The 27,085-nt window shown below is 43.1% G+C and overlaps 1 protein-coding gene across 3 annotated transcripts in view; it reads right to left on the bottom strand.

Moving 5' to 3' along the window:
• Nucleotides 1-26,583, bottom strand: part of lnx1 (ligand of numb-protein X 1) — a 49,725-nt gene extending 23,142 nt beyond the window's left edge. Inside the window, exons 1-2 of one of the 3 annotated variants that reach the window (XM_008407478.3) lie at nucleotides 26,292-26,583; nucleotides 18,841-19,343 (exon numbers count right to left, since the gene is read on the bottom strand). In XM_008407478.3, the coding sequence (XP_008405700.1) occupies nucleotides 18,841-19,250 (410 nt within the window). In that variant the 5' untranslated portion in view covers nucleotides 19,251-19,343; nucleotides 26,292-26,583. Of the gene's footprint in view, nucleotides 1-6,048; nucleotides 6,131-9,774; nucleotides 10,539-18,840; nucleotides 19,344-26,291 lie in introns of those variants that run through there. The other 2 variants (XM_008407479.3, XM_008407480.3) reach the window with 2 other exon arrangements.
• Nucleotides 26,584-27,085: the final 502 nt, after the last annotated feature.

Below are 27,085 nucleotides of genomic sequence, written 5' to 3'. Positions count from 1 at the left end.
GGGCAGCGCCTGCCATGATGGCTGCAGCCTCAGGCACCTGTCTGCCCATGTCTTATGTTGTTTGTCTGTCTGTTTGCTCTTCGGATGGGCTGTGCTGAAATGAATTTTGTTGCGGTTCTGTACGATAATAAAGGCTGATTCTGTAAATACCGGACTAAAAACAAATTACAAGGGTAGATATTTACCTCTGAAAATGTAAAAGAATCCAGTCAGACAAGTTTAAACTCTAAACTTGTCTGAATGGTAACCGGGTCTGAAATCCCTGACGAGTGCTGACAGCCAAAAAAAGAGACACCACTTCAGTCAGATTCATATTTTCAGCTTCATGGTGTTTGTGTTCGGAGGCACAAATAGAAACAACCACACCTCCTGCAATCACTAACAGAGTGGAAGTCGTGTTTGTTTGTGTGGGGGATGTTTCTTCAGGACACGTCTCTCTGGCTTCATTTGTTAAATACCAATGAATGTCATAAACTTCCTCTGAATTGAAAGTGATTATAATTCAGTTTCACAGTGTATGCACTGTGAAATGATCAGCAGTTGCGACTGAAAAACTAGGCGGTAGCATCTTTACTGCAAAGGGACATCACAGAAGTCTGCACTGGCAAAATCCCTTCGTAATTTGTTCCAATTAAACCATTCTGCATTGCTTCACTGACACTCTGTATAAATCATAAAGGGTAATCGCTGTGTTATAGCAGCGACACCAGCATCTGCAGTGACAATCAAAACAAACACACCCACACATACTCGTAAAGTTGCCAAAGAAGACTGCTACTGCCAGTTGGACAATAGTGATTAAAGGGAATGTTCAGAATCTCTGAAATAAGCATAATTTATTTATAGCTTACAACCTGTTAAGCTGTTCCCTACTGCATATAAAACTCTCCTGGTGTCTTCATTCAGTATAAATCCAAACTACGAGGCTTGTTGGAGAGGAACTTAAAACCAAAGCTGATTTCTAGGACCTTAAGACAACTCCAATCTCTAAAAAGTCATTGTGGTTAATGTAAATACTACTTCATAAGCCTTTAAGCTGATATCCTCTGTCTATTCTCTGTGTGAAAAATAACTGGCTTGTGCAACGCAAACATGACGACGGTTAAAGAATCGTAAAATTGTGTTTGCATAAGAGGATTCTGAGGTGGGAGTTGTTTCAAATGGCAGAAGTCCACTTCGACCTTTGCTCCCGACGGTCAAGTCGTCACCTTCAGCCTCAAGAAACAAGACATGCTAAGGTGCTATGAGGGTTATCTACTGCTGCTAACGAAGCCCTGGTTCAAACTATTCCTTTAGGTTTGATTAAAGGAAAACAGAACGATTGAGGCCAGAGTGACATAAAGACGCGGTAATCCAGTTAATGATGAACCAGAGGAGTGTTAATCAGATGATGCGCCCGTGTGTTGACTGGATCCGCCTGCTGTGAGGGGTAATCCCATCTGCTGCATGATTTGGGGTTGGGGGGGATAAAGACACGGGAGGATGGAGCAGTCAGTGATGTGGAAAAAGACAAACTGGCTTGTCAAAAACAGACTTGCACAGTGAAAGCCAGGAGCCGTTGGGTGTGACTCCTCATCGCCTTTGAAAGTGACCGTGTGCCGAAAAGAAAAAGAAAAAGTGTGGAGCCGCAGATGAACCTTTGTGCTGAAATTGTCCATTGTGCTCCAGTGTAGCAGGGAGCAGTCGGACAGGTTTGCCATGCTTTATGCAACTGATTGTTTTACGGGCCCAGCAGATAGGAAGTCCACTCTGCCAGTTAAGACCAGCCCCAGAATCCCTGAGTCATCTTTTTCAAGCCAATCAATACGGGTGATCATCAGTTGAGCCCTGGACCCATGATGAAGCCGGAAGGGTATTTATGCAGCAGTTTACTGTGTCAGTGTCTGGTTTCTACCAAGTAGGCAATCTCTTCCCTCTCGTGTCGAGAGCAGAGCAAACGCAAGCACCGATTTCATTCTCTGCTGCCCGGCTGAACTGGAGCTCAGGCTCACTGATGCGTCTCAACACTAGGACATTTGTGTCCAACGCAAATGTCCACAAATCTTTGTCTATGTTCTGCTGATGTCGAACAAAACAACAACACAATTTTGCAATTGTCATGTTTTCATTAAATAAGACATGACATTAAAATTAGGAGTGATAAATCATTAGAAATCATGGCAGCAACGGATGTAAACAGTTATATGAGATATTTTGATAACGCAGCTATGGCGCTAACGAACATTGTCTTAGGCGTTGGAGCATCAACCCCTTATTCTTGGAAGTGGCCAGGTATGCAGTGTTTTCAATGACACACGACTACTTGTGAACTGTGCGATGGTGTGAGATCTCTGGTGGATCCAGCTGCACATTGTCTGCAAAACCAAACTACAAACCACAAAGAAGACTACTTCCTGTCGTCTTCTTTCTAGTTTTTTTTAGTAGTACCATCTGGCTGTTGATCATGTGACTTGTATGATGCAAAAAAAAAAAAGTGTTTCCATTGAAGTTTTGCAACATACATCTATTTCAATATGTCTGGAAAACCACCTCATCCCAGCGCAACAACCTTTTATCAAAAAACGTGAGTTTTCGAAATTGCCATTTTTCTATTGAACGAATTTCATTTTTGAAATTTGAATTTGCGCAATCCTATAGTTAATAGAAGCACAGCTAGTGGCCACAGCAGTCTCAAAGTAGTGCTTTTCTCTCACTGATGTGCCAATTGCTCTAATTGTCATTTTCAATACACCACAGTTTATGATCATAGAGAATCCCTGCTCGGTCTCTGTTCCCACGATGCTCTCTGCACCTAGTAACCCGCATTCTCTCTTTACCACACCAGCCCACGGCAGTGGCTGAGTTTTCTCCTTTCCCATGCCATCCTGCCTGCAACTCAGCCCGACCCAAAGCCCCAGCGGTCCGTAGGGCGCCGCTCACGTGAGAGATTAACTCTACGCCCGCTCTCCCCTCAGCTGTCAGTTACGGTCTGCTGCCCGCCAGGCGAGCGCATACTCAACCTTCCTACAGATTAGCCTGCTGCACACACGGGGTTGAGGAAGTTGTTTCGTCCTTCCTGGTGTCAAAGCCTTAGAAACCCCATAAACCGCAGCCAGACTTTGAGCCAGCGAGAGGCAAAGGTTAACGGAGACGCAGTCCACACATCCTCAGTGACAGATCTGAGAAAGTAGGCCGCTTGACGTGAACGATTCAGCGCAGATTTGAGCGCGTGCTGCACTGCGCAAAACAAACACGTATTTAAGTTCAGCGAGGCGCTTTTCCTACGACAGAACAAAATTTGGTGCCATCTGTAAGCCTTTTCTGCATATCCCACCTCACCTTGCTCCTTGTGCCGTTTTCTGCTTGAACAGTGACACATCTGAGAGGAAGGCTCTGCTGAAGTAAACACTCTGACCTGCTGTTCGCTTCTACTCATGAATAAATGAATACATATTTCAACTGTTCTGTTTCACAGAGTACAGTGTTTGCACGTGAATTGAACATGCTTTACATGATTCCAGATGTGTATTTTGGCCTTCTGTTTAAGTTTCCTTCATGTAGTTTTTTCGTATAAAAGCATTTCCACATGTGCTAGTACTGGAAACACAAAACTTTAACGTGTTTTGATAACATTTATTTAAGTGAATCAGCACAAAGTGGTGCAAAATTGTGACGTAGAAAGAAAATAATGGATGTTTTTTTACAAAAAAAAGTGGCATGTATTTTTAAAAAATCTGTGTCGATTACATCTGCAAGTTGCTTAAGATTGTATAAACGCACATCCAGAGACTGACATTGTTGCCCATTCTTCTTTGTGAGTCATACACAAATCAGTCAGAGTTTGTATGACAAGCATTTTTTGTTCAGTTTAGACAAAGATTCTCATTTGGACTTTTCTAGACTTTGACTGGGCCAGTCTAACACTGTTCTGTTCTAACATCTGTTCTAAGCCATCTTGTTTAGATGTTGTGGACCCTTTCAGATCCCAGTACTGAAAGAGAAATTCAACCAAAGAACCCAACATGGATCTGCTGAGGTCGCAGACTATCAGAGCATGAAGACGGAATTGTGGAACCAAAGGGAAATGACTTCCACCTTGAGGAACTTAAACATGCTGCTTGATGTTGCCACATCACACAATGTGCATGTAGCACAAAGAGTTCAAATTTAGTAAGAAATATTGGATAACTTAACTTTCTCCTTGTACGTTACAGTGATGTATTCCCCCGTGTCTGTTTTTTCACATAAACTCCATAAAGATTTTAGGGGTGTTAACAGTTTTTGTCAGGGAACTTTAACATGACGTGATATGGTATAATTTCCTGTTTGCTAAGTGCCTCATTGCGCCCGTTGCATGTTTTCTTGTTTGACTCTCTTTTTTTGCTCGTAGACCTACTTGCTCAGCGTGTGCTCATGCATAAATAAGCACTCCCATGACACATTCACAGAATTAGCTTCATACAAGCAAAGGAATAATTTACTCTTCTTTTCCTTCTACTTTCAAAGGAGCTCAATTCTTCATTTCAGCCCCTCTCCCGCTGGCTTCCAGGTATTTTTGGTTACAATAAAACAATGTGAGCTCCAGACACAGGGAGCAGGGATTAATACGGAGCCCAGACGAAAATCTAATTAGCGAAGCCTCCCCCGCCCCCTCGCTCCCCGCTCACCTGAGTCAGACATGAGGCCGGACCGGACCGGGCCCGGCCGGCGTGGTGCCCTTCCTTTGATTTCGGTTCACCCTACCACTCCTGATATAAACAAACGGTCTGCATTGTTCAGATTCAACGAGCGCGCGGCTAATCCTGTTAGCACGCGCCCGAGCTGAAGATGTCCGGACGGCCGCTGGAGCTCGCGCTGATCAAACGGCGCGCAGATGCGGGCTGAAAGGACGGAAGCTAAGCTAATCGTAGCGTTTAAGACGTCTCAGCCACAGCTCAGGAGTGAACTTAGATTAATCACGAAAGCTCTACAGCGCCGCATCGTCTGTGTCAAAGGAGCCAAGGGAGGGCTAGAAGGAAGGGGAAGGTGTCCAGCAGAGTTTATGAGTTGGGAGTAAAAACAAATCCCATAAAGCAGGAGAGTCTCTCTGTCTCTCCTTTTTGTGCCTGTGCTGCGTTCTTGTCGGCTGGTGCTGACAAAGGGGTAGCTTTTTATCACAGAGAAACGTTTATTTTCCCCTCACGTTGTAAGTTACATCCACACGCAGACTGTATGGGCTGCATAACAGGCTGCTTATGTGTTGGGGGAAACAGAGCCTCTCTCTATGCTCCTCCCCAACCCTCATGCAACATAATCTTACTGTAGCAATCACTTAACACCAGAGAGGCACAGTGAAAAGAGAGGGAAGATGAAGAAAATGGAGGAGGAGGCCGCTTCTGCGCAGGCAGAGCTGGAAGCTACCGCTGCTGTCAACATCGTGGATAAAGACGAATGATGTGCCACTGCTCTCCAGCCAGGCAGAAAAACACTACGTCCGCTTTTGTCCACTCCTTGTTTCTCCCCATGTCATGTCATAATCAGCAAAAAAAAAAAACTCCCCTAAACGCCACACACAAACTGTCTATACCCACCCCCCATGTTTGAGGGTTTAGCACAGCACAAACAGGCCACCGGACAGGTTCATTTGAAGTCATCGGAAAGTGACAACATATTGGGGGATGCTGGGTGCCGTCCCCATGGCAGCCGTACGTATGGCCAGATGGAGGGAGGTGATCTCTCACCCTCCTGTCTTTTCTCATCTTCAGTAAGCTACCTTTTGCTGCGCTTCTCGTCCACTTTATTTTCATCTGCCCTCCTCTCAACTCAGTCCATCGTTCTCCTTTTCCATTCTCACTTTTCATCTTTCCTGAGCCTCCGTTGCTGTCCAACCACAGGCTCTCCGGTCTTTACTGCCCCAGAGGGGGTAATTCTGCACATAGATGAGCATAAAAGGAAAAAACTAGAAAATTCCTGCAGAAACTTTACGGGACCTGCCAAACTGTGCCCGGCAGTTTAAACCAAACATTTTAGCTATAGTTTACACCTGAAAACATCTCATGAGCAGAAATGTGTAATACTTAAAAGCCTTACATGGTTCATTAACGATGTCCAATCACTGAAGCTCTTGCCAAATCCATCACGATATTTCTATGGCTGACCTGGTTCACTGCAACAGTAGTACAATGACTGAACCCAATGCTCAAAAGAATTTCCTTCTGAGACTGACGACTATAAGCTTCGCACATGTGGTTCTCACTCATGGTCCGAAATTAAAAAAAAAATAGACAGTCTGTAATTGTTTATTTCTCGAAAATTTTCAACTTTCATGCAAAGAATATTAATTCACACTCAAAAATTCAGAGAAATAATAATTTTACGTAAGCAAAATATGAACAGTCACAGGAAATATTTATTCTTCCCACAATGCATTGTGAGACCTGAATCTGCGGCTGTTTGTGAGACTACTCACTGCCTCTCTCTGGGACCCGTTGCTATGGTAATTAATTATCTGGACCTGGGCTGGCTCTCTCTGTCAGACAGTATGCTGGAGACAGAGTTTCTATACTTGTGAGACACCCAGCGTCGGTCTCAAGGATCCTGACAAAAAACCATAAGCCCTAGCAAAATTTAGAAAACATTTTAATATTATATCTTCTATTATCTTCTAATCTAATATTACAACTAACTTGAGAGAAAAAGATAATAAAACCCTGTATGTAGTTATAACATTCTGTTCACCCTCCTTCTGTAGTAACTCAGAGTTCCATTATTATGTAGTTCTTAACTGCCAGCTCAGCCCTCATCTGTAATAACTGAGTGTTCCACCATGTTGTAGTTCTGACCTTCTGCTCTGTATTAAAGTGTTCCGCCATGTTTAGAACTACAGAGTCTTTGTAGTCCAAACCAGCAGCTCTGCTTTTTATGTATTCTGTTGCCATAGCGATTAATCCTCAGCCAACTGCTGTGTGTGAGAGAGACTTTATCTAACTTTATGAGACACCCAGTCAGTTTTAATGAAAAAATCATTCCGAACGACCCCTTCCCGTTCAGGATCCGTAAGGCCAATGCAAAAACCGTTTGAAGCGTATGAGAGGGCTATTTGTCGTCTACGATAGTCCCGTGATTCATATCTGTAGGTCATTCACAGTAATTGCAGTGATGAGAGAAATATGGTGTGCGCTGAGCTCAGAAAATTTTCAGAAATGTATGTAAAACACTGGGGTGGAGCGTCAGTTAGCCATGTCCCATCACTTTGCTCTGAAGCACCTGGACCGAAAACCGTAAGCTCTAGAGAAATTTTGAAAACATTTTACGGGAGCAGGCATTCGGTGCGATTTTATGACCAACTTTCATACCAATAATACAAGTTTTGCGGCCATGAGAGCAATTTCAAAATTATTTTGGGGTCAAAATTTCACCCTGTTTCTCACTCTAAATAAGCGGCAGTTGGTGTCAGTTACACTCTTGTGTTTCGGCAGTTGGAAATTTCGCTAGTTTTCCGCTTTTTACGTCGCCATCGTAACTCCGATCCCCAATAAAAATAATAGGTCCCTTCCCGGGATTGAGCCGCACGTTTTGATACCATTTTTGTGGGGTGCAGTGACTGACTTGAAAAGCAACTCAGTCACTGCTCTCCCTATGCATTGCTATGGGCAGGCCCCAAAAACAGTGGATTTGAAAGGCGCCCCATTGTTCCAGCGTAACTCCAGCGGTTTGACGGCGTGTTTCCATCAAACTGAAGAGGAGAAGAGTAGAACCGGCTCAGGGATCAGAGTGCTTCGACTTCCCATTGAGCTGCTGAACGTAGTCAACGTTAACTCCCACACAATGAGAGTCTGGGGGCCAATATGCAGCTCACAGCAGCGTTCAGACGGGGAGAGGAGCCAAGAATGAAAGCACTTTGATATACAGTTCCGAGACGTGAAAGAACCTATTAGATGGTCTGTTAATTATTCAGGCTGACTAGAGTATTGAAGAGCAGCCTGCATTCCAGGCAAATCTGAAGGTTTAAAAAATTGGAAGATTAGTTAGTTTTTTCTGCTAAATAAATATTAAACCACTGAGGATTGTTTCATGTATAAAGATGTGAACTCAAAATGCTGCAAAGTTGATAGAACGGGGGTGGGGGGGACACGAGTAAGTTGCACCAGTTGGTGTGAGTTTGCTTTTTGCCACACATTATTGGGGTGTATCTTTTGGCATGAAGTGGCATGTGACGTCATCTGGCAATGTCAGGTGTAAACCAAGGTATAACAGTGTGTTCTTTAAGCCTGATATCTTTGTTTGAGACTCTTATTTTGTAGTAAGAAAGGAGATTTCTAAACTTATCATCAGGATGGCTGACGACTTTCCGTTGCACAAGTGTTGCTAAAGCCTATAACTTTTTTAAAGAGGCAGTATTATGTATTTTTAATTGCTGCCGGCTAGTCTGAAGGAGCCGAGACTGTCGCTATGAGGAGGAGCTTTGTGGAAATAGGACACCCCCGAATGGTTGCCAGGGGAGACTCAAGGATTTCTCAATCGTTCAGGAAAGAATCAAAGCCGCACTCCAGGTATGTTGTTTGATGAGTGAATAATATTATAACATGACGTAATGCTCAATAAAGTAGAGTTTACATAACATCCCCCGTTTAATAGAAAATAAACAATGACAGAGAAAAAAGATGAAAGGAATTCGTAAGAATCCAACAGGCTAACAATTAGCCGCTAAGAACACAATGAAATTATAAATAGCTTTACTGGCACTGTAAAGAGCTACTTTACAGTTTTCACTGAATCTGGATTGTATTTGATCACACATGTAAATATAGATTTAAAACACTGTGACTGGTCTTATTAGAGATTTTTTAAGCCACAGTTTAAGGGGCAATGAAACCTTTTAAAAACAGAAAAATGGAGCATTTCTGATACTTCTAACCATCAAAACCACCATAGAAATATAGAAAAATAAAATATAAATGTTATTTGGACTAGTCAAACATGGATGGGTTCATTTTACACTCTGTTTATACATTCTTTAAAACACTCTGTGCTTTTACTCTACATCACTAAAGTCTTAACTTTTCACCTAAATGCATTAGTAAAGCGTTTGTAGCTTATTTATGTAATATTACAGTTTTCAAAGACACTGTAAAGCTGACTGGAGAGCACAATGAACCAGTCAATGTGACTCCGCTTGTGTTTTTGTTGTGTTTTGTTTTGACAAGTTCCCCCGCGTCGAAAGCGACGTTGTGCACAAAGATGTAAACCGAGTAGGGTGGACTGTACATTTTTAATGCCGAGGCGAAAGTCCCTTTCCACAAACACAAGCTCTAGTTACAAACATCTGAACACTCGACAGGACTCGGCATCCGTGTGCGCAGCGCTCAAAATCCACAATTCTGTGCAAACGCATGCTGACACTCCTCTGCCCACCCCACCTCCACCGCCCGGTCGATGCCAGTAGTTAGGCGCTCGCTCGCAGAGAGAAATACAGGAAGGGAAGCGATGCCCTGCTGCAGTGTTGCTCCGTAGCATCCGGACGAATCCGTCCTGGACGGCACAAAGCTCTGCCTGCTGGTTCTGCTGCATGCCAGGCTGGACCACGGCTTCCAGCAAAACCCCCCAAAAGTATCAGCAGCATCAGCAAACCACCGACTCTTCACGTGACAATCCCGAATGTAAACACCGGTGGAGTTCATGAACATACAGCCAGGGTGGTGAAAGTGAGAGAAACAAGTAACTGGATGGATGGATGGACGGATGATGGATGGATGGATGGTCAGTGAATGGGGGGGGGGCGGGGGTGGAAGGATGCAGAATGAGTCTTGTACTCACAGTTCAGAATAGAGGATGTGCAGGTTGCCCAAATTGTCTGTGTAGTTGGCCGGGCTGAGCCAGGGCAGAACCAGGAGCAACAGAGCCTTCATGGTCAGCCGTCACCCGCCCCCCCCAACCCCTGCTCTCTGGTCCCTGAAGCTGAGCCTGTCTCCCCCTCGCCCCCACCGTCCCCCTCCAATTCTGCGACCCTGGCCGTTCTGACCCCCCAGCCCCCTATTTTCCCTCTCTCTCTCCCCTCACCACCCCGCTTTCCTTCAAACAGAAGCGCTCTCAGATGTGATTTAATCCTTCACTTCCTACCTTTTCAACTCTTTCCCCCTTTTACTCTGCTCTTCCCCTACTTCTCTACTTGTGTCTGTGCGATCTTCTTCTTCTTTTCCTCTTTCTTCTTCTTCTGCCTCAGGCTGGCTGCCTGGTCATCTCAGCTGCAGAGCCAAGTGGGCAGGTTGCCAGAGGTTGAAGACGGAGCAGAGGGGGAAAAAAATAAAATAAAAAAATCAGCCGGAGCAGGTGCAGAGAAGAAAGAAGAGGTCCCGGTTGTGGCAAAGGAGGAAGAGGAGAAAGTGCAGGAAGAAGAGGAAGGGGAACCCATACAAAAGGTGGCACATTTGGAATACAATTTGAGATGTGCAGCCCCTTAATCTGCTCTGGGCACTGGCGAGTTGTAAGAGGATTTGTGCCCGTATGCACTGTGAGCGGGTGTGCGCGTGTGTGTGTGTATGTCGGAGAGAGAACGGCGCAAGCTGTGACTTATACTGCAGCAGAAACCACTAAAGAGAGGACGGGGTGGTGGTGGGGGGGATGGCGCAAACCAAAACAGAGAAGGGAGGGGGGGACGTACTTTGTACTCCTCTGATTGGCTCGGCCACGTTTGCATGCACTCGGATCCACACACACGCACACACACACAGGTGCCGGTTCTGCATTCACCTCCCCCTGCCCGTGGATGTATCGCTCCTGCAGGGCTGGGGAGGGAGAGAATATGTTGCTTTCCGTTGCCTCACCCCTGGTTTACAGCGATGGACTGCTCCCAGTGCAGCAGATTGGTCTGATCGCTTAAAAGAATCTGCCTACAAGCGTGGAGGAGAAAAAAAAAAACAGAGAGAGAGACAGAGAGAGGCAGAGTATGACCAACACACACCAGTAAATCAATACGCTCTGCTGGGATGGGGTGGGTTTGTCAGAGTGGCATGAATGAGAAAGATAAGGATAAACACGAAAGGATGTGAAGCGTGTCTGTACTAAACCGAGGGAATTCAAAAAGGTCTAATCTTCATCTTCATATTTTAGTAAGGAAAACTGAGCAAAAGACCGGAAGCTGGATTAAAGCCGCACGTCTTGGTTTGACCGATCAGGTAACCAGGAAACAACTGGAGGAGACATACGTCTGCTGACAGTGTTAAGTATTCCTGGCAGCAACTTAAAACTTCAAGAAGATGCATTTTAGTTAGAAACTGAAAGGATGTTTCATCTTTCTTGTCTGTTTCATTTTTAGTTTCATTGTAGTTTGCAGAAAAACAGCAGGGAACCATAAAGCTAAAAGGTTCTCATAGACTTAGCATCTCCGATTGTGATCTTATTTGAGCACTTTTTTGGATAAAATCCAGTGGAGCCATTTGTCTCTAGTGGTTGCTTATGTGAAGGTCTCAGGTTTGTTTGAGAGAACAAAGGCAAAACAACTGGAAAACCCCAGAATAAATCACATAGGTCAGGAATAAATCTACCAAGACGTTTCAAACAATATTCCAAGCTTTCAGCATCTGACAGAAAATGGATCCGAAACACACCATGTCCACACTAAAACAAACTGGTGGCAGCATCAGTACAGTTTCCTTCAGAAGGGAACAGGGAAGATGGTCAGAGGTGACAGAAAGATTAATGAAGTCCTGGATGAAAACTTGAGAGAGAGAGCGAGTAAGAGAGAGAGAAAGAGAGAGAAAAATAGAGAGCAAAAGATTTGGGACTAAGGTTCACTTCCCAACACGACAACAATTCTTAAGTTAAATGGTTTAGATCCAAGTATGTTTTGTGTTACAAATGTCCAAAGTCCAGACCTTAATCCAACTAAGAATCTATAGTAAGACTTAAAACGTAGCTGTTTTACAAAGAAGAATGGACAAGAAAGACTGTTTCTAGACATACCCTAAGTTACACGCAACTGTACCAAATAGAGGTACTTATAAGTACTGATTTTATATACAATAAAATAATTTTATATACAAACTGAGACCTTCACATAATCTGTGTTGGTCTGTCACATAACATACCAATTAAATTAATTGATTAATTGATGTTTCTGCTTGTAATGAGATGAAAGGCAGAAAAAAAAATCAAAGGGCATAATTACCTTGGCCAGGCAGTGAATAAATCTTATTTTTTTTCTCCGCTTCATCTCTCCCCCGCTTTTCAGATTTTCACAATGATGTCCGATGGCCTCGAGAAAGTAATTTAGCTGGTAAACACCCTGTCTGACTAAATATTTCATGGATGAAGGTGGCGTGGTTACGGGCCAGTGTGCGTTAATGTTAATGGCCGGGTGCGAGCGAAACCGAGGCATCAGTTGTCCTGTGATATTTGAGTGACGAGACCACAGGGCTCGCAGGAAATGGAAAAGTAATTGGATTGTGACAGAATGCAGTTTTGGCGAACAGAAGCCGGTCTGCCCCAGAGGAGTCGTCGTTCAGCAGCAACTCAGAAAAACGGCATCATGACGTACTCAAGCACTCATGTCCTCGCACTCAATTATGCCTTTCCATTTCCCATTTGTAGGAATGGTACCTTGCACTGACAGAGCGTCACAGTGCTGTTTTTCCATTCGCTACGTTGAAACTGTGGGCAGGAAATCACTTGAGAAAAGTCCCCATCATCTTCCTCTGGTGAAACTTTTCAAAACAGACTCAAGGTTTTGATTGTGTGTTGAGTATTGTAGCACATCTGCAACACGTCTCAAACTCTAAGGGGGTTTCTCGGTCATATAGTTTGGTTTACTTTAGCCCAATCAGTTAGAATTTGTGGTGAACTTCTGTTTGTTAACTTGTCGCTTTTTCTGGCGGTACGGTTTCTTTCACACAGAGAAAGCTCCAAGCTAATCAAAACCTGTCACTACAAACGACGCCAGAATGTTTAGTCTGTTTATTGGTCAGACCGGCGGTAAGAAACATACCCCAATACTGTGTTCTGGGCTGGTCAAAAACACAAAATGCAATCCTCTTTTTAGTCATTTCCCTGATGCTATTTCTGGCAAAAATTTATCGGAGATGCATGCTGAATGGATCTCGAACGTTCAAGTTCAAGGAGTGTATCAAGACCACCGCCTACTGGTATTCAATGTAATTGGTGTGTTCACATCTAAACAATCAAACCAGAGTTTGTCTTAAATGAACTAAGCACCCTAAGACTAATCTTGCCATCACGACTTTACGAACATATTGGAAGATGGTTTGGATGTCGGGTCTGGTGTGGTGAAGGAAGAGCTCTGCCAAACACACTCAGACCAAACAGACCAAAACCACACGGACTCAAGGACCAAAAGATGTCACAAAAACCAAAGTGTATCGTACTAAACTGACCTGGACCAAGTTGACTCGGAACAAACTCGGTGAACTCAAGTAAAAGAAAACAGATTTGCGCTAATTAGATTAAAACCAAATGGACTGGAGTGAGTATTATCAGAGCCAAACGCCTTCAGAAACATCTCAGAAAACCAGCCATCAGATTCTAACAAAATGACATAAAAACGGCCCCAGGGGAATTTTTCTGCCATAATTCGAGAGCACACATTTTCTGTTTGAAAGCAGGACTTCACATCTTTCTTCTCAAAACTTGTAATGCTGGTAATTTTCTTCTCAAAACTTGTAATTTTGATTCTCTTGCGAATCAAAATGAAAACGGAAGTACAAGAATCCGACGGCTGGTTTTCCGAGACATAATGTCACTGTACGACATCTGAGCCGTTTTTGTCTAACTCTGTCTTTGTAACACCAGAGGACGACCTCAGGTATACACTCTTAGTGGTTGGACTGGGCTCAGAGTTAAGTAAAAAGTCCTGCGTTCATTCCTCTGGTGGAAGCTTAAAGTGGAGCCGCCGCTGCTCCTCCTCTACAGGAGTCAGCTGAGGATCTGATCAAGATGCCCCAAGTCAGACTCAGAACTCACCACAGGGATTACATGTCCCTCTGGCCTGCAAACACTTTGATATAACTTAGAGCTGTAGAGAGCTGCTGCAGAGGGAGATGTGAGGGATAAGTGGAAGACTGGGGACGGATGAATGGAGTTTAACACCCTTGTTGCACATTTCTGTAACTCTTCGCGAGGGAATACAGGTCGTTTTTTTAATTTCATATTTCCATTTCAAATGTTTGTGATTTTCCAGTGCTTTTGAGAACTCGAGCTTTTTTTAAACACGCAAGAAAAAGAAGAAAGCGTCAGCGCGCTTGAGGCCGTCCCCGAAAAGTCAAATATTTATACTTACAGCAAGAACAAAAAGACAAAGTAATGTGTAAAACGTGAATGTGAACTTTGAAAAGGACCATAACAATATGGATCGACGATCATTCAAACAAACAAGAAACAGGCTCAAAGAATCACATGCGGTTACATGTCAGTGTACTAAAAAAAAACCCAAAAAACGCAGTGCAAGCCCCGACAGCACAAACCCAACGAGAAAAACCGCAGATCAGAGAAGATTTTTGCTCCTCTTGTTTGCAGTGGATGCATTCGAAAATATCTGTCTCTCTTTCTGAAAGCCAATAAAGGTCACGAATGATTCCATTAGGATGATATCAGCCCCGACCAGATGGCCGTGTCTCAGTCATTACAACTTCTGACCCGCTGCCAGATTTTTTTAGAAACAGCAGAAATAATGTACTGCATTATCACTGGCATCAAAACACAGACGGGGAGAAGGGTGAGGTCATGCCTAGAGGTAGTGTGACTCGTCTCTCTCTGTGTGTCGAGATCGAGTTTGTTCAATATGATGCATATTGTGAGTGTCAAAAATCGCTGAGGTGGGAAAATCTATATTAGCCGAGCCACGTTTTGTGGCGTACAGATTGAAACGACGTTAAAGGAAAAAGATTTGCAACCACGGATTGGAGGGAAGGTGAAAATGGATTATATGAGGGATGTTCAATGAGCGAGGCATGAAATTGCTGAAAAGTTCGAAAAGGACCAGAATAATAATGTGGAGTGACCTTAATGGTGTCCGTCCATCCGTCCATCATTTCAGTGAGGTGAAATCCATGCAATTGACTATGTTTGTTGTTTAAAACAGCACAAAATATTTGAGTCATCAGGACATTTTGGTAAAGTCATTAAGAAACTGTATGCTTGATTTCACCATATATTTTTTTGTGGTGTACATAGAAGCTGTAGAAAAATTTCCCTCTAGCTGAATATTATATCTGCTACAAACCCAAACTAAATGGACTAGAACCAGAAATATGAAGGTACTGAATATTTTGAAATTATTCAAAGCTCTCTGGTTGTTTTGTTGTGTTGTGCTCTTTTTCCAAGTTTGATTAATCTATTTTCTCTTTGTTTAGTGTTTTTGCAAATTTATTATAACTAGACAACAACAAAATAGTTGTTATCCAATACACAACAACTATTGGACCTTATATAGACGTGTGTGTCTTTCCCAGTCAAGTCCAATCAAATCAATACATCACAGGTTGCTTCCTTAAAACTTACAGAAACATCTCTAGGATGATCTGTGAAAACAACTCAATTTTATGCCTCATCAATAAAGTGTTAAGCAAAGTCTTTGAATACTTATATATGTGTGATTTCTTGATTTTATACATTTTTTTTTTAATTTGCAAAACCGCTCAAAGGTTTTTCCGCATACTGTCATAATGTGGCACTTTGAGGAAAGAGATTCATTTGATAGAAAGTGGAATGAGGCAGCAACATGTCACCGGTGCATTCACCAACTTTACCACTTGTGGCATGTTTTCCTGAAACCCTGAAAGCGTTTGCTTAACTCTTAGAGTCGGCAAATAGACTTTGTGTTAAACTAATTGACAGCACTTAGTCACAGAAGCGTTGGTGAAGCTCCTGCCGCACAATACTGCCACGCGAAGAGTTTGTGTTGTACTATTCTGATTATTCTGTTAAAAATAATCTAAATGCTGTGATTAGCTAAGCGCTAGCCACAAACAACGCTACCGTCAGACTCTTCCTTAAAGCTTTCTTTCAGATTTTATGGATTCAGATGAGCATTTATTTCACGTTAAATTTGAAATAATTAGTGGCCAGATCTTATCTGGATTATTCTGCACTAAAAGAAGATTTGCTAAAACACGTTATCATTCATAAAAACTCTTAATATTTTAGCATAAACGCATAAAGGAGTCTTTTTAATTCGTTTCTGGTATTTACGCCTCTTTAGATTGAGATAAACATGAAACTTGCGATATTGTGGACCCTTTAATTGTAAAAACAAAAAATGTATGGGGGGAAAAAAACCCTGTACCTTTCTTGTGAACCCAATATTTTAACCTGCAATCTCTGGTAAACGCGTCTCACTGCAAACCCAATAACGACAAACTGCTTCCAATTAAACCTATAAATACAAGCCTTGGAATTCATAATAGCAAAACTAATAATCGGTCGATGCCTTGATTAGCGTTGCTGTTTCACCGTGGGGGATAATTTGTTTGCTAATATGGTTATGAGACCTTTAGCTCGGATTAGAACGTCTTGCCGAGGTTTAGGTGAAGATTGTTAGCGTGCTAAAAAAGAAACTGCTGCTATGGAAATCAGATGCAAATGAAAGTCTCCGGCGATTAAATTTGACATTTGCTTGATGCATTATGCAACTTGACTTCTTTCACGCCCGCGCACCATAATGACTCCACGCTAATAACACACTTTGTCTCTGTAGGTTTGTCTTTAATCATTAAAAACTCTCCCAAACTCAACAGAGTTACAAAGACCCATGCAGAGCAGAATTTAAAAGAAATGTGCTTTTTTAAAAATTATTATTATTATTCACTGCCACAATCACCGGAGCAGGATAGATATGTTGAAAAGGGTTATTCGCCGAGACCTTTTCACATCCTTGCACACGATGCGTTCGGTGATCTCAGCGGACACGGCCCCGCTCACCTCCGCAGATAACGCCCTCTAACTACGGGAGAGCAGCCGAATCCTTTTGGGAGGCAGCCTCAGAGATCCACATCTCATTATGACATCCACGCTACATGAGGGCAGGCAGTGGAGAAAAAAAAAAAGAAACTGACAGAAGGAAAGATTGAGTGGAAAAGATGGTGTAGGAGTAGAAACACAACGGTGAAGGAAGGTTTGGTGATTTCTTTTTAAGGATTTTCAAACAAACTCGAGCTTCCACGTTTTTGGACGCAACTTGAAAGGGGAAACCCCCCCCCTCTGCTTCCTGTCTGTGATATTTGGTGAGATGCGTTAATTATCCCAGCAGCACTTGGGCCACGGGGAGTCTTAATGAGGATTAACGTGAGCGGAGAGAAACTGCCGCGCTGCATCTTAATACGTGAGCAGACGAGCTGGGAGTTTTGGTTTGATGAAAGCCTGTTTGGAGGAGAAACTCTGTCCTCTGGGGACAGTAGCCGGTGCTTAAAGATGATGGACAAAGTGAACGTGGAAGGGGTATCCTACGGTCAATGGCTATTGCAAGTTATTGCGATTTTTGACAGATGAGTGCAGATGGGGGAAAAAAAACTCAAAATGGAGAGGAATGAAAGGTGGACATGCAGGAAATGGGAAAAGTCATTTGATAGCGCCGGTACACACACCGTTTCACAGCGGCCATTTTAAACATATTTGCATCCCAGAATGAATTACATTTCATTTAGAAAATTAATCTAAAGTATTCAGCCAATTTCTTAGTTGCGATATCAAAATGTACCAAACCAACAGCATGTCTTTAGTTTTAAAGACAGAGCCAATTCTTAACAAGATTCCCCTAAACTTCTCTGCTTTAAAGTAAGGTGGTGGCAGGCTCATGCTGAGGGGATGCTTTTCTTTAGCAAGGGACAGGAAAACTAAGAGTCTATGGAGCTTAGACAGCTTAGTCAGTGCAAGAGCAAAACATGGAAAAGACTTGAGATTCGTTCTTGGGTTCACTTTCGATGGCAACAATCCTAATCAGAGCCGTAGTGCGACAGCTAAGAGTGAATATTCATGTAATGATATGGTCTAGTCAAAGTCTACAGCTAAATGCAACTGAGTTTGTGGAAAATGGGCTTGAAAATCGATGTTCTCAGATGCCCTCCAGCCACTCTGACTGAGCTTGTGTCCTGTTGTGTTGAAGAATATTGAGAGAGACAGATCCATGAAGGCTTGCAGCTCCAACTGCAGCGAGAGGTGATTCCACAGAGCAGTGACTCCAGAGGTCAGAATACAAACACACACACACTCTGCAGAGTAAAATTGTAAGAATGTTTCAAAAGCATGTTTCATTTCTTTTCAACTTTGTATTCTGTGTTAAAGGGCCAGTATTATGTGTTTTCCAGGCACATGGTGCCATTTTATAGCACAATCAAGTAACTATGCCACCTTCAGTTGGCATATATATCACATATGACTTGAAATACATTTTACTTCCAGGTTTAACGCATTGAAATTGGGCCTCTGTCTCTTTAAGAAGCTCCTGCTCTTTTTGAAACTCCACCTTTATGAAGTCATCACAACACAACTCCTCTGTTGACCCTTTGACAACGTTTTCACCAGCGTTTCACTGAGAAGTAGCTCGTATGATGAGCTCAGCAGATGTGGTTTGCAGAGGCATTTGCTAATTGCTGCTGGGTAGTCTGCAGGAGCTGAGTGAAGGAGGGCTGCTCTGAGGCGAAAGCTCAAAAAACGTGGAAAGTGCAGCTCTGATGAGGTCCAACAAGGCGTTTTCCACAGCAAAAACTCTTAAAGGATTTCTCAAACATGCATGAAAGGATCACATACTGCAACACACTCCAGGTATGTTTCAAGCCACTTTCAATTGATAGTTAGTGGATTTAAAAAACCGAAAAAGGTTAAAGTATCTGATCACATGTTTTTTTTTGGGGGGCGAAGGGGGTGGTTAGAGCCTACCTGCCCTTGATGTGGTCTTCCATCTCGCCGCGAGGCAGGGTCTCCGTGCAAAACTCAGCGAAAGGGCATGCCACGGTCAGCTTATCCAGCAGCTTATGCACCAGCAGGCTGGGCTTCCTGCAGCTCTGCAGCATGAGGGGCGTGCGGCACACGGGACAGAAGTCACTCTCCAGTAGGAAGCTGGTGAGGCACTCCTTGCAGTAGGTGTGGCCGCAGGGCGTGTCCAGCGGCATGATGAGTGGCGACAGGCAGATGTGGCAGATGAGGTCGTCGTCCACATCATCTTGGTAGATGTACTCGTGGTTCTCCTCCAGCTTGTGGCTGTGGCCGCAGGAGGCGCACAGCTCAAGGGTCGGGGAAAACACATCTGAGTCTGTAGGGGAGATGTCCAAAGGGGAGGCCTCCGCCATCGCTGCCGCGACGTCAGGCTAGAGTCTCATTTGAAAAGCTGGGACTTGGGATGTTAAGCTGCACGAGTCAATCAGGGGGTCAGCAGAAAAGATCTGCGAGGAAGAGGAAAGCAACGTAAATACAACAATGTAGAAGCACTTGGTAATGAGATTACTGTTGTGTTAGTTGAGAAAGTTGCAAGAGTTTGCTATTTGTTAGGATTGGGGACCAAAATTGCAACAGTTGTTACATTTTCAGCTGGTGCGGTTCTTCTTCACTCTACACTCTGCCAAGCGATTCCAAACTAATTTAAAAACCTGTTCACCTCCTCGCCTGTGGTGGCGCTGCAGCGAAAACCACTGAAGGAAATGACATGAGAACCTCAGAAGAAGTGCAACTTCCTTCTGTGTAAAGTGTAAACAGAAATGAAGCAGAGTCAGCTTTTTTTGTAGGATTTTCTCTTTTGTCTTTGGTAAAAGTGATCTGTGATTAGTGATCTGACCAAGAGCAGATAAAACCAGAGAGCCATGCACTGTGAAGGATGACTGCTGGTGACTAGCCTGCAGCTAACAGGACTCTGAGGTGACATCAGGAAGTGGCATTTAGGGATTTTACAGCCTAAAGAAACCGAGCACAGAAACAGAAGAAGAAAAGAACACATTGTACATTATTTAAAAACTGCCTCATTAAAAAAGTAATCCATATATTCATCAAAAGCAATAAGTGACATTTAGACTTCAGCAGTAAAAGGTGATGGAAAAATTAGAGATGCCCTGAGGACGTCTTTTGATCAGTTAAATAAGCTTTTTTTTTCTTCTTCTCTTCTGGCTTTTCCCTTCATGGGTCGTCACGTCAATTGACCTTTTCTGCTTTTACTCCTACAGTCTGCATGCTCTACCCTCACGCCAACTTTCTCCATGTCCTCCTCCTTTTACGTCTTCCTCCTGGTCTATTGCCCAATGGCGCCAACCTCAGCGTCCTTCTACTGATGTAATCATCGTCTCTCCTCTGAACATGTCCAAACTTTCTCAGTCGGGTATCTCCTGGCTCTATCTCCAAAACATCGAACACTGTCCCTCTGACGAACTCATTCCTGATGCCATCTGTCCTCGTCACTCAGGAAGAGAACCTCATCATCTTAAACTCTGCAACCTCCAATTCTCCCTCCTGTCTTTTTTATTGTCTCTAAGCTAAAGGACGTAGCTGGTCTCGCTGGTGTCTCGTTCACTTTTCCTTTCGTTTATCACATGTCACACCAGTTCCAACCCACTTTCTACGTCATGTCTTTAGAGTTCGTTCAGGCGACAAAAGTGAGAGTAAGACTTTAAGTAGATAATAGGAAGGCTATAATGTGCAGTTCATCGGTTTTTTCCCCATTCAGCTTTCTCTGCTGGTAGTCCCTTTATGTATTTCAACAATGATGTAGATATTTACCCCTGCCTCATTACCAAAAGATTAATCGCCAAGAAAAAACGTTGAAGTCGGTTTAAAAATTCAACTCTAATAATTTTGTGTTTGTTTCATAATATTAAAGTTTTTTGAGCTGTCACTTTGAATCATTACGTCACAATCATGTCTCTGATGTCAGCAGAGCTAAAAAAGTATTCAAATTGTTTTTATGTCTTATATTAAAATTTAAACTGAAGTTGGTATCAGTTGAAAGATAAACTGGGAACTGGAAGTTATTTCCAACATTTTGAAAAGTGTAAGTGAGTTAAAAGTATATAGAGCCACAAAGGACTTATTTATTTGCTAAAAATCATGTTTCCACCCTTGAAAAAAGCGAGATGTGTTCAACACTACATAAATGTTAATGTAGGACGGCTGCGGAACTCCTTTCTGTTCACATATGAAAAGAACTGCAGCAGTCTCTTTTTTTTTATTATTATTATTATTATTTTTTATCATTTCTTTGATTTACAGAGATAACGAATATCGAACGACTGCGATTTCTCCTCTGGATGTGGGAACATCAATACCACTCGTCTCAGCAGCAGCGACAGAAACAGACGGTGGCAGACGAGTCTGTGGCTCTCTGTTCCACGACAATCGCTCATCTCTGCTAATCCACGGCCGGGTATGACACGGTCTCAATTATGCCGAGTTGTTGTTTTCTGATGCACGAGTTTATGTTTTGGTCGATGCGCCGGGACGGCCAGCCGGCGCACACGTCATACCCGGAGCAGGTGGGCTCCTTCGAGCACATGGACACCAACAGATGGGCCTAGTCAGGCACACGCCACTTTGGCAGGAGCGACCGTGTTGGCGCTCCGTTCGCTTTGTTTCTGGGGCCGTAGCCGGCTCTGCGCTGCTGCATGACGACACACCGGCTCTCGTTCAAAACGCCGCCAACAGCAAAGGGTGAAGTCAAAATAGAAATGTACAGCAGCTTTGAAAAGGTATTTGCCCCGTCTAATTCTAACGACAAAGATAAACCGAGTATGTACAAAAGGTGGTTTCCAAATGAATCCATTTTTAAAAGGAAAGAAGAAAAGAGATATAAGCGTAAACATAAAGACTATAACTGTTACCCTTGGTGAAAACTGAGATTTGCTTTTTTCCCAGAATTATTAAACACAAGGAAGTTTTATTTTTGGTCACCTCGTGAATGCGAGGTTGACACATGACTGGTCACTCTGGAGAATCTTCACTGTTTCATATTTTCTCCTTTTTTAGATAATGACTCTCACTGTGTTTCCGTAACCGTAAGTAACAGCTTTATAAAAAAATTAATGTATTTTTTTAATTTGTTTTGATGATTTGTCTTATATTAAAATTATGTTAATGTTCAGAAATATTTGAGGTTAGGAAGAAGAAAAAGCAAAAAACAAACACACACAAAAAAAAATCTACCAGAGCTCAAATATTTTTCCACAGCACTGCACTCCGAGACCGCTGCTTCTGTTTGGGTTGAACATATTCCGCTGCTCTTACAGCCGCCCCAGCTAGAAAGCTTTTACAAGGCACAACAAACACCGGCTTCAGTCTGCAACACTCCATGGAGCTGCATCGTAAGTGGGTGTTTGATAGCAAACACAGTCTTTCCTTTTGACATTATCAGTTTGAATCCCGCAGACTGCGAGGTAAGAATTCCCGCCTGTGGCGTATCTAACGCGGGAGGGCTAACGAGGAGAGGGCGAACTGTCGAACAAAGTAGAACTTTCCCTCTCCAAACGCGTGATGACAGGGTGGATTCATCACAAGCTGTGGCGCCTGCTGAGTGCGGCCTGATCTACGGAGCAAAGCGCTTTCATCACAGAACAAGCCTGAGACCGAAGAGGAAGAGGAGCGAACGCAAATGCTAGTTAGAATGACAAGACAAGACAGAAAGGAAGAAAAAAGATTTACAGACATGAAAAAATGATCCGTTCTCGGAGCCTAATCTCCTATACAAGAGTTTTTCACGAGTAAACTCGTTTAATGAGGGAATGCGGCAGCTCTTTGGTGTGGTGTTGTCTCGGATCTGCTTCTAACACATCCACTTCTCCCCGACGATTCATTCTAACAGCAGGAAATGCAAGTGGGGCGAGTCCATAAATAAATAAATAAATAACTCTCGGCATGATCAAAAACCGAAGCCGTTTTGTTCACAACTCATCCAGAATACTAAATCGTGTTTCTGATTCTGGAATGATTTTATCCCAACTTGGGTGGAAAGCAGTGGACTGTAGGGTTGGGTATTACTACTTTGTGGCTAATATTACCAACACATTCTAAAAAATAAATAAATAAATCATAACTCATATGGTTCTTAACCACCGGGGCATGGGCCAGTATGAGTCCATAGGTTGTTTCTTACTGGGCCAAAAATGGGAAAGACATGCAAATGATGCTGATGAATAGATGGTGTATTAATTACATTAACTCAATAAAATTATTAATTTTCAGTAGTAGTCATGTAATGAAAAATACTCCCAACTTTAATAATTACGTTACCAGTCATAAATCCGTATAATTAGCTTGAATCAGTTCTGCTGCTTGTCACTGGGCTGGAGGCAGATTCCATCAGCATTACAAATACAAACTATTTAACTGCTAAATGACTTGCTGCTAACCCTTCCTCCAGACATGACAGCCACACCAAATGAGTGAGTCAGGGTAATAATGTGCTTCCACTTCTCCTTTACAGCCATTTATTCAATAAATAATGTGAACTGGAATTGGGGCTCCATATAAAACATCCGCTTAGGGTCTTATAAAAACTCAAGGCGGCGCTGGGGAAATCAGAGCAGCGCAAAAAAAAAAAAATCTGCACACTGGTGAGGACTGAATGCAACCCACATGCAACCCAATAACAGGTTGTTTCTTCAGAAATATTAGCTGAGCCACTGCGCCGGACTGATGAGCTACAATAAACCATTTCCACAGGAGGAAAGGGCAGCAGAAGAAGAGCCGAATGAGTCACAACTTAGAGATTTTACAAAAGTTTCAAAACTGATGCTTTAAGATTGAATCCAAAAACTGCATTTTAGTCAATTTGGTCATTCAGGTGACCTCAAATTGGAGAAGATGGTTCAAAGGGCAAAGCTTTTGTTTAATCTTTTGAAATATCCTTTATATCTTTAATCTATATGCACATTGCCTTTATGTCAACTGCGTTGTGTCGATTGACACGCACTGACTGACATGCTGACAGTGATTACTGGACTCCATCCTTAGGTTCGTTCGGCGCCGACTGTGTGCCGCCGGGTTGGTTTAGTGGAAAATGATGATGTGTGCTGCAGTTCTGAAACGACCCTGATGTAAACAGCCCTACTGGAAGAAAAGATCATGCACAGATGCTCCTGAGACCACAAACATATGAACCTGATGGCACACACAGGCTTGTCTCTACATACACCCAGTCTTCACGAATGAAGAGTGGGTGACACGCCCATGCCGGAGGAGTATCGGCTTTCTCCGGCTCGGTTCTTATGCGACAAGTGAAGTTTGAGCCAATGCTGTCGCTGAGGACGATGTGGGAGCTCTGATGGGCTATGAATGCTTTCCACACTTGGTAGTCCGGTAGACTGGGTTCGATTGGGGAACAAAGTAACAACATTTGTTACTTGGGCAAACTCTGGTCCGCCTACAGGTCTCAGTTTGGTTGAAGTGAACTCGAATACATATGTGAATGAATGCAAGCGGACCAAAGACCGCTCCAAAAGCACCAGAGTTTGCTTTTTTGATCGTTTCCTCAAACGATCTGGACTTTCTAGGCAAACGGACTTAAGTTTTAATACCGTAAACTATACAAAGCCAGTGTGAATCCACCCTAAACTTGATTTGTAGCTGATTTTTATTTTAAGTTTCTGGTGGCTCTAGTGGCCTTTATTTGAAAGTAGTTCGACAGGAAAGAGGGGGAAGACATACGGCAAATATTGCCAGGCCGGGAATCGAACCTGCGACCACCAGCACAAAAACTAAGGCGTCAATACGTGGGTCGTGCTTTGCTCCTGCGCCACCACAGCACATCAACTAATGTTTTATTTATTATTATACTACTCCCTCTCAAGTGCTCAAACAGCCAGAAGAAAGGCGGGCTTTCATGATCCATAAATCTCATTGTGTCCATGTTTCTCTTTTGTCCTTAGCTGAAAAAAAGAGGAAAAGAAATGTTTACATTGTCGATACTACCCTTTCTCTTTTGTCTTTGAAGCAGTCATGGCAATCCTTGACTCACCACACTGTCCTTCGACATAAACCGTGGCCCAATCTTCGCCTGGAGTATACAGTATTTTATGTAAAAAATACCGCTGCCGGATCGGTCTCGGATTTCTCTCCTGTGATCCGACTTAATAATGACACAAGACGGTGCGAGGTCAGCTTTTTTGTTTGTTGTTGTTGTTGTAACGACCGTTGATGAGTGTGGAAAACAAGCCGGTGGCGAGGTATCTGTGTCTGCATCAGCATTCAGAGTGTTCACACTTAGCTGGCGTGTTGCTATGTACACATCCACTCCTCGGGTTCAGGAGAAGACAGGGAATCGTATCTGCTGATCAAACACACCCCGAAGATGACAGGCGAACCGACACAGATGACCGGGGTGTTAACGTCACTTAACTTTTCTTCTAACTTTTAGCGGAGTTCCCTTGTCAACACAAGGCAGTTGCTCTGTGAGTCACACCACCGATAAAAGGTGACTGGATTCAGGGAGCAGCAGCGAGAACCGTCTCATAAATAGATCAGTCAGTCATTAGGTCATAAAAAAAGAAAGAAAACCAAACACAAACGACACAAAAATAGTAATAGCTAATCAGACTTTGGACTCATATAATCATGGAGCCAGAGAAAGAATCAAGATCAGGCAGCCAGGAGTTAAAAGAAGTACATGCCAGATGCAGCACATGCAGACCGCAACATAGTTAGTCTGTTGTGTTCAGACATGCCCCAAAAACACTGAAAAATTCCAGTAAGTCTTCCACCATTTTTTTTCTTCTTTCTTTTCTCTGGAAAACATCTGCTTTGTAACCACGCACAACAAAACAAGGACAGAACAAAGACGGCAGCGTTCCTGTTTAACTGCTTACACTGCTGAAACATTACCCAAACATTTAGCTTCACCAGCTAGAAAGTAAATCAGCTTTTTTCCCCCCGCCCAATTGTCAAGATACTCTACATGCAGTTTGTGCGTATTTTGTCAATGCAATAATAATTACAATAATAATAGGGGGAAAAAGCCAAATAATGGAAATCGCTTTTTGTTGTTATTTATAAATAATAATGTGTCTCATTAAATAAAGTTCACATGAGTGTTTGCGGCCTGACTGATACTGACTGACTGCTCTAGAGTCGGTGTGATCTACAGCTGCAGCCAGATGTGAAGCCTGGTGAAGAAACATCTGAATGAAAAAAACAAAATACAAACACCTGACAGGTGACAGAAAATCTACACCTGCCATGTTCTGCTCACTTATAAACAGAAAGTGCAAACATACATGCAAATGACTTTCATGCCAATTTAAAAAAAAGATCACTGTCATGCTTTATACTACAAAGTGTACAAAGTGCTCTGACTATTAAAGTTGTGTTTAACCCACTAATCTTTAAGAGGAATTGGAGAAACGTGAAAGCGTACTCACATAACCTCATTTTGGAAGTTCACTTTCGGCACCGTCGCTCACCTGCACAGGTAAGAGTCTGGCAGCGGGTGTAACATTAAACCCTTTCAGTGAAGGGAGGTGGAGAACAGCGAGAGGTAAATGACTCACAAAACAGGACTTTGTCCCGGTCTTGGAGTCTTTGAGTGGCTGACCGACCTTCGGGCAAAATAAGTTATTATCTCATTCCCTGACTTTTGGGAAAATCTTCCAACTCCAAACTCCCGCGGCGTGTGGAGCAGAGCTCCTTCTGCGAGCTCAAAAACTGCTCATCTCTTAGCCGGCCCAGGTGATCAGGAAGTGGCGGTGAGATGGGCGGAGACAAGAAATAAAGGTAAACAGGAGAACTGCCCCAACCTGCTTTGGGAGTTGAGGGAGAAACTGGATTGGGACGAAACGAAAGTCTGAACGGAAATCACCCACAAACAATGTGTTTAAAAGGAGAATTTTAAAAATCAAGCAAAATTGCACGAGTGTTTTTAACCGACAGATAATGAAGGGATACAAAGTTGCAGCAGCGATTCATGTCTCTGCTTTCGGCACACTAAAAGTCACGTAAACATCTCAACAATGAAGAGCCCCTAATCGTACAAACTGGTGATAATGCTTCGACGTATGTGGCGAATGCACACACAGCTATACATCAAGATGCTGTAATCCCTGCTGCTTGTATGGGGCTTTCCTCTTTCTGTCGTGGTTTTCCCTCTCTTTGACATTTGCTGCTCCTTTAAAGCCATGCCTGTGCCTGGCTTTGTACAAAAACAGTAGTTATCCCA

Source organism: Poecilia reticulata, chromosome 4, assembly GCF_904066995.2.
Source record: "Poecilia reticulata chromosome 4, P_reticulata-male-v2, whole genome shotgun sequence".
Lineage (NCBI taxonomy): Eukaryota > Metazoa > Chordata > Actinopteri > Cyprinodontiformes > Poeciliidae > Poecilia > Poecilia reticulata.
The sequence above is the reverse complement of the archived record's forward strand: the minus strand, read 5'-3'. Positions and strand labels throughout refer to the sequence as shown.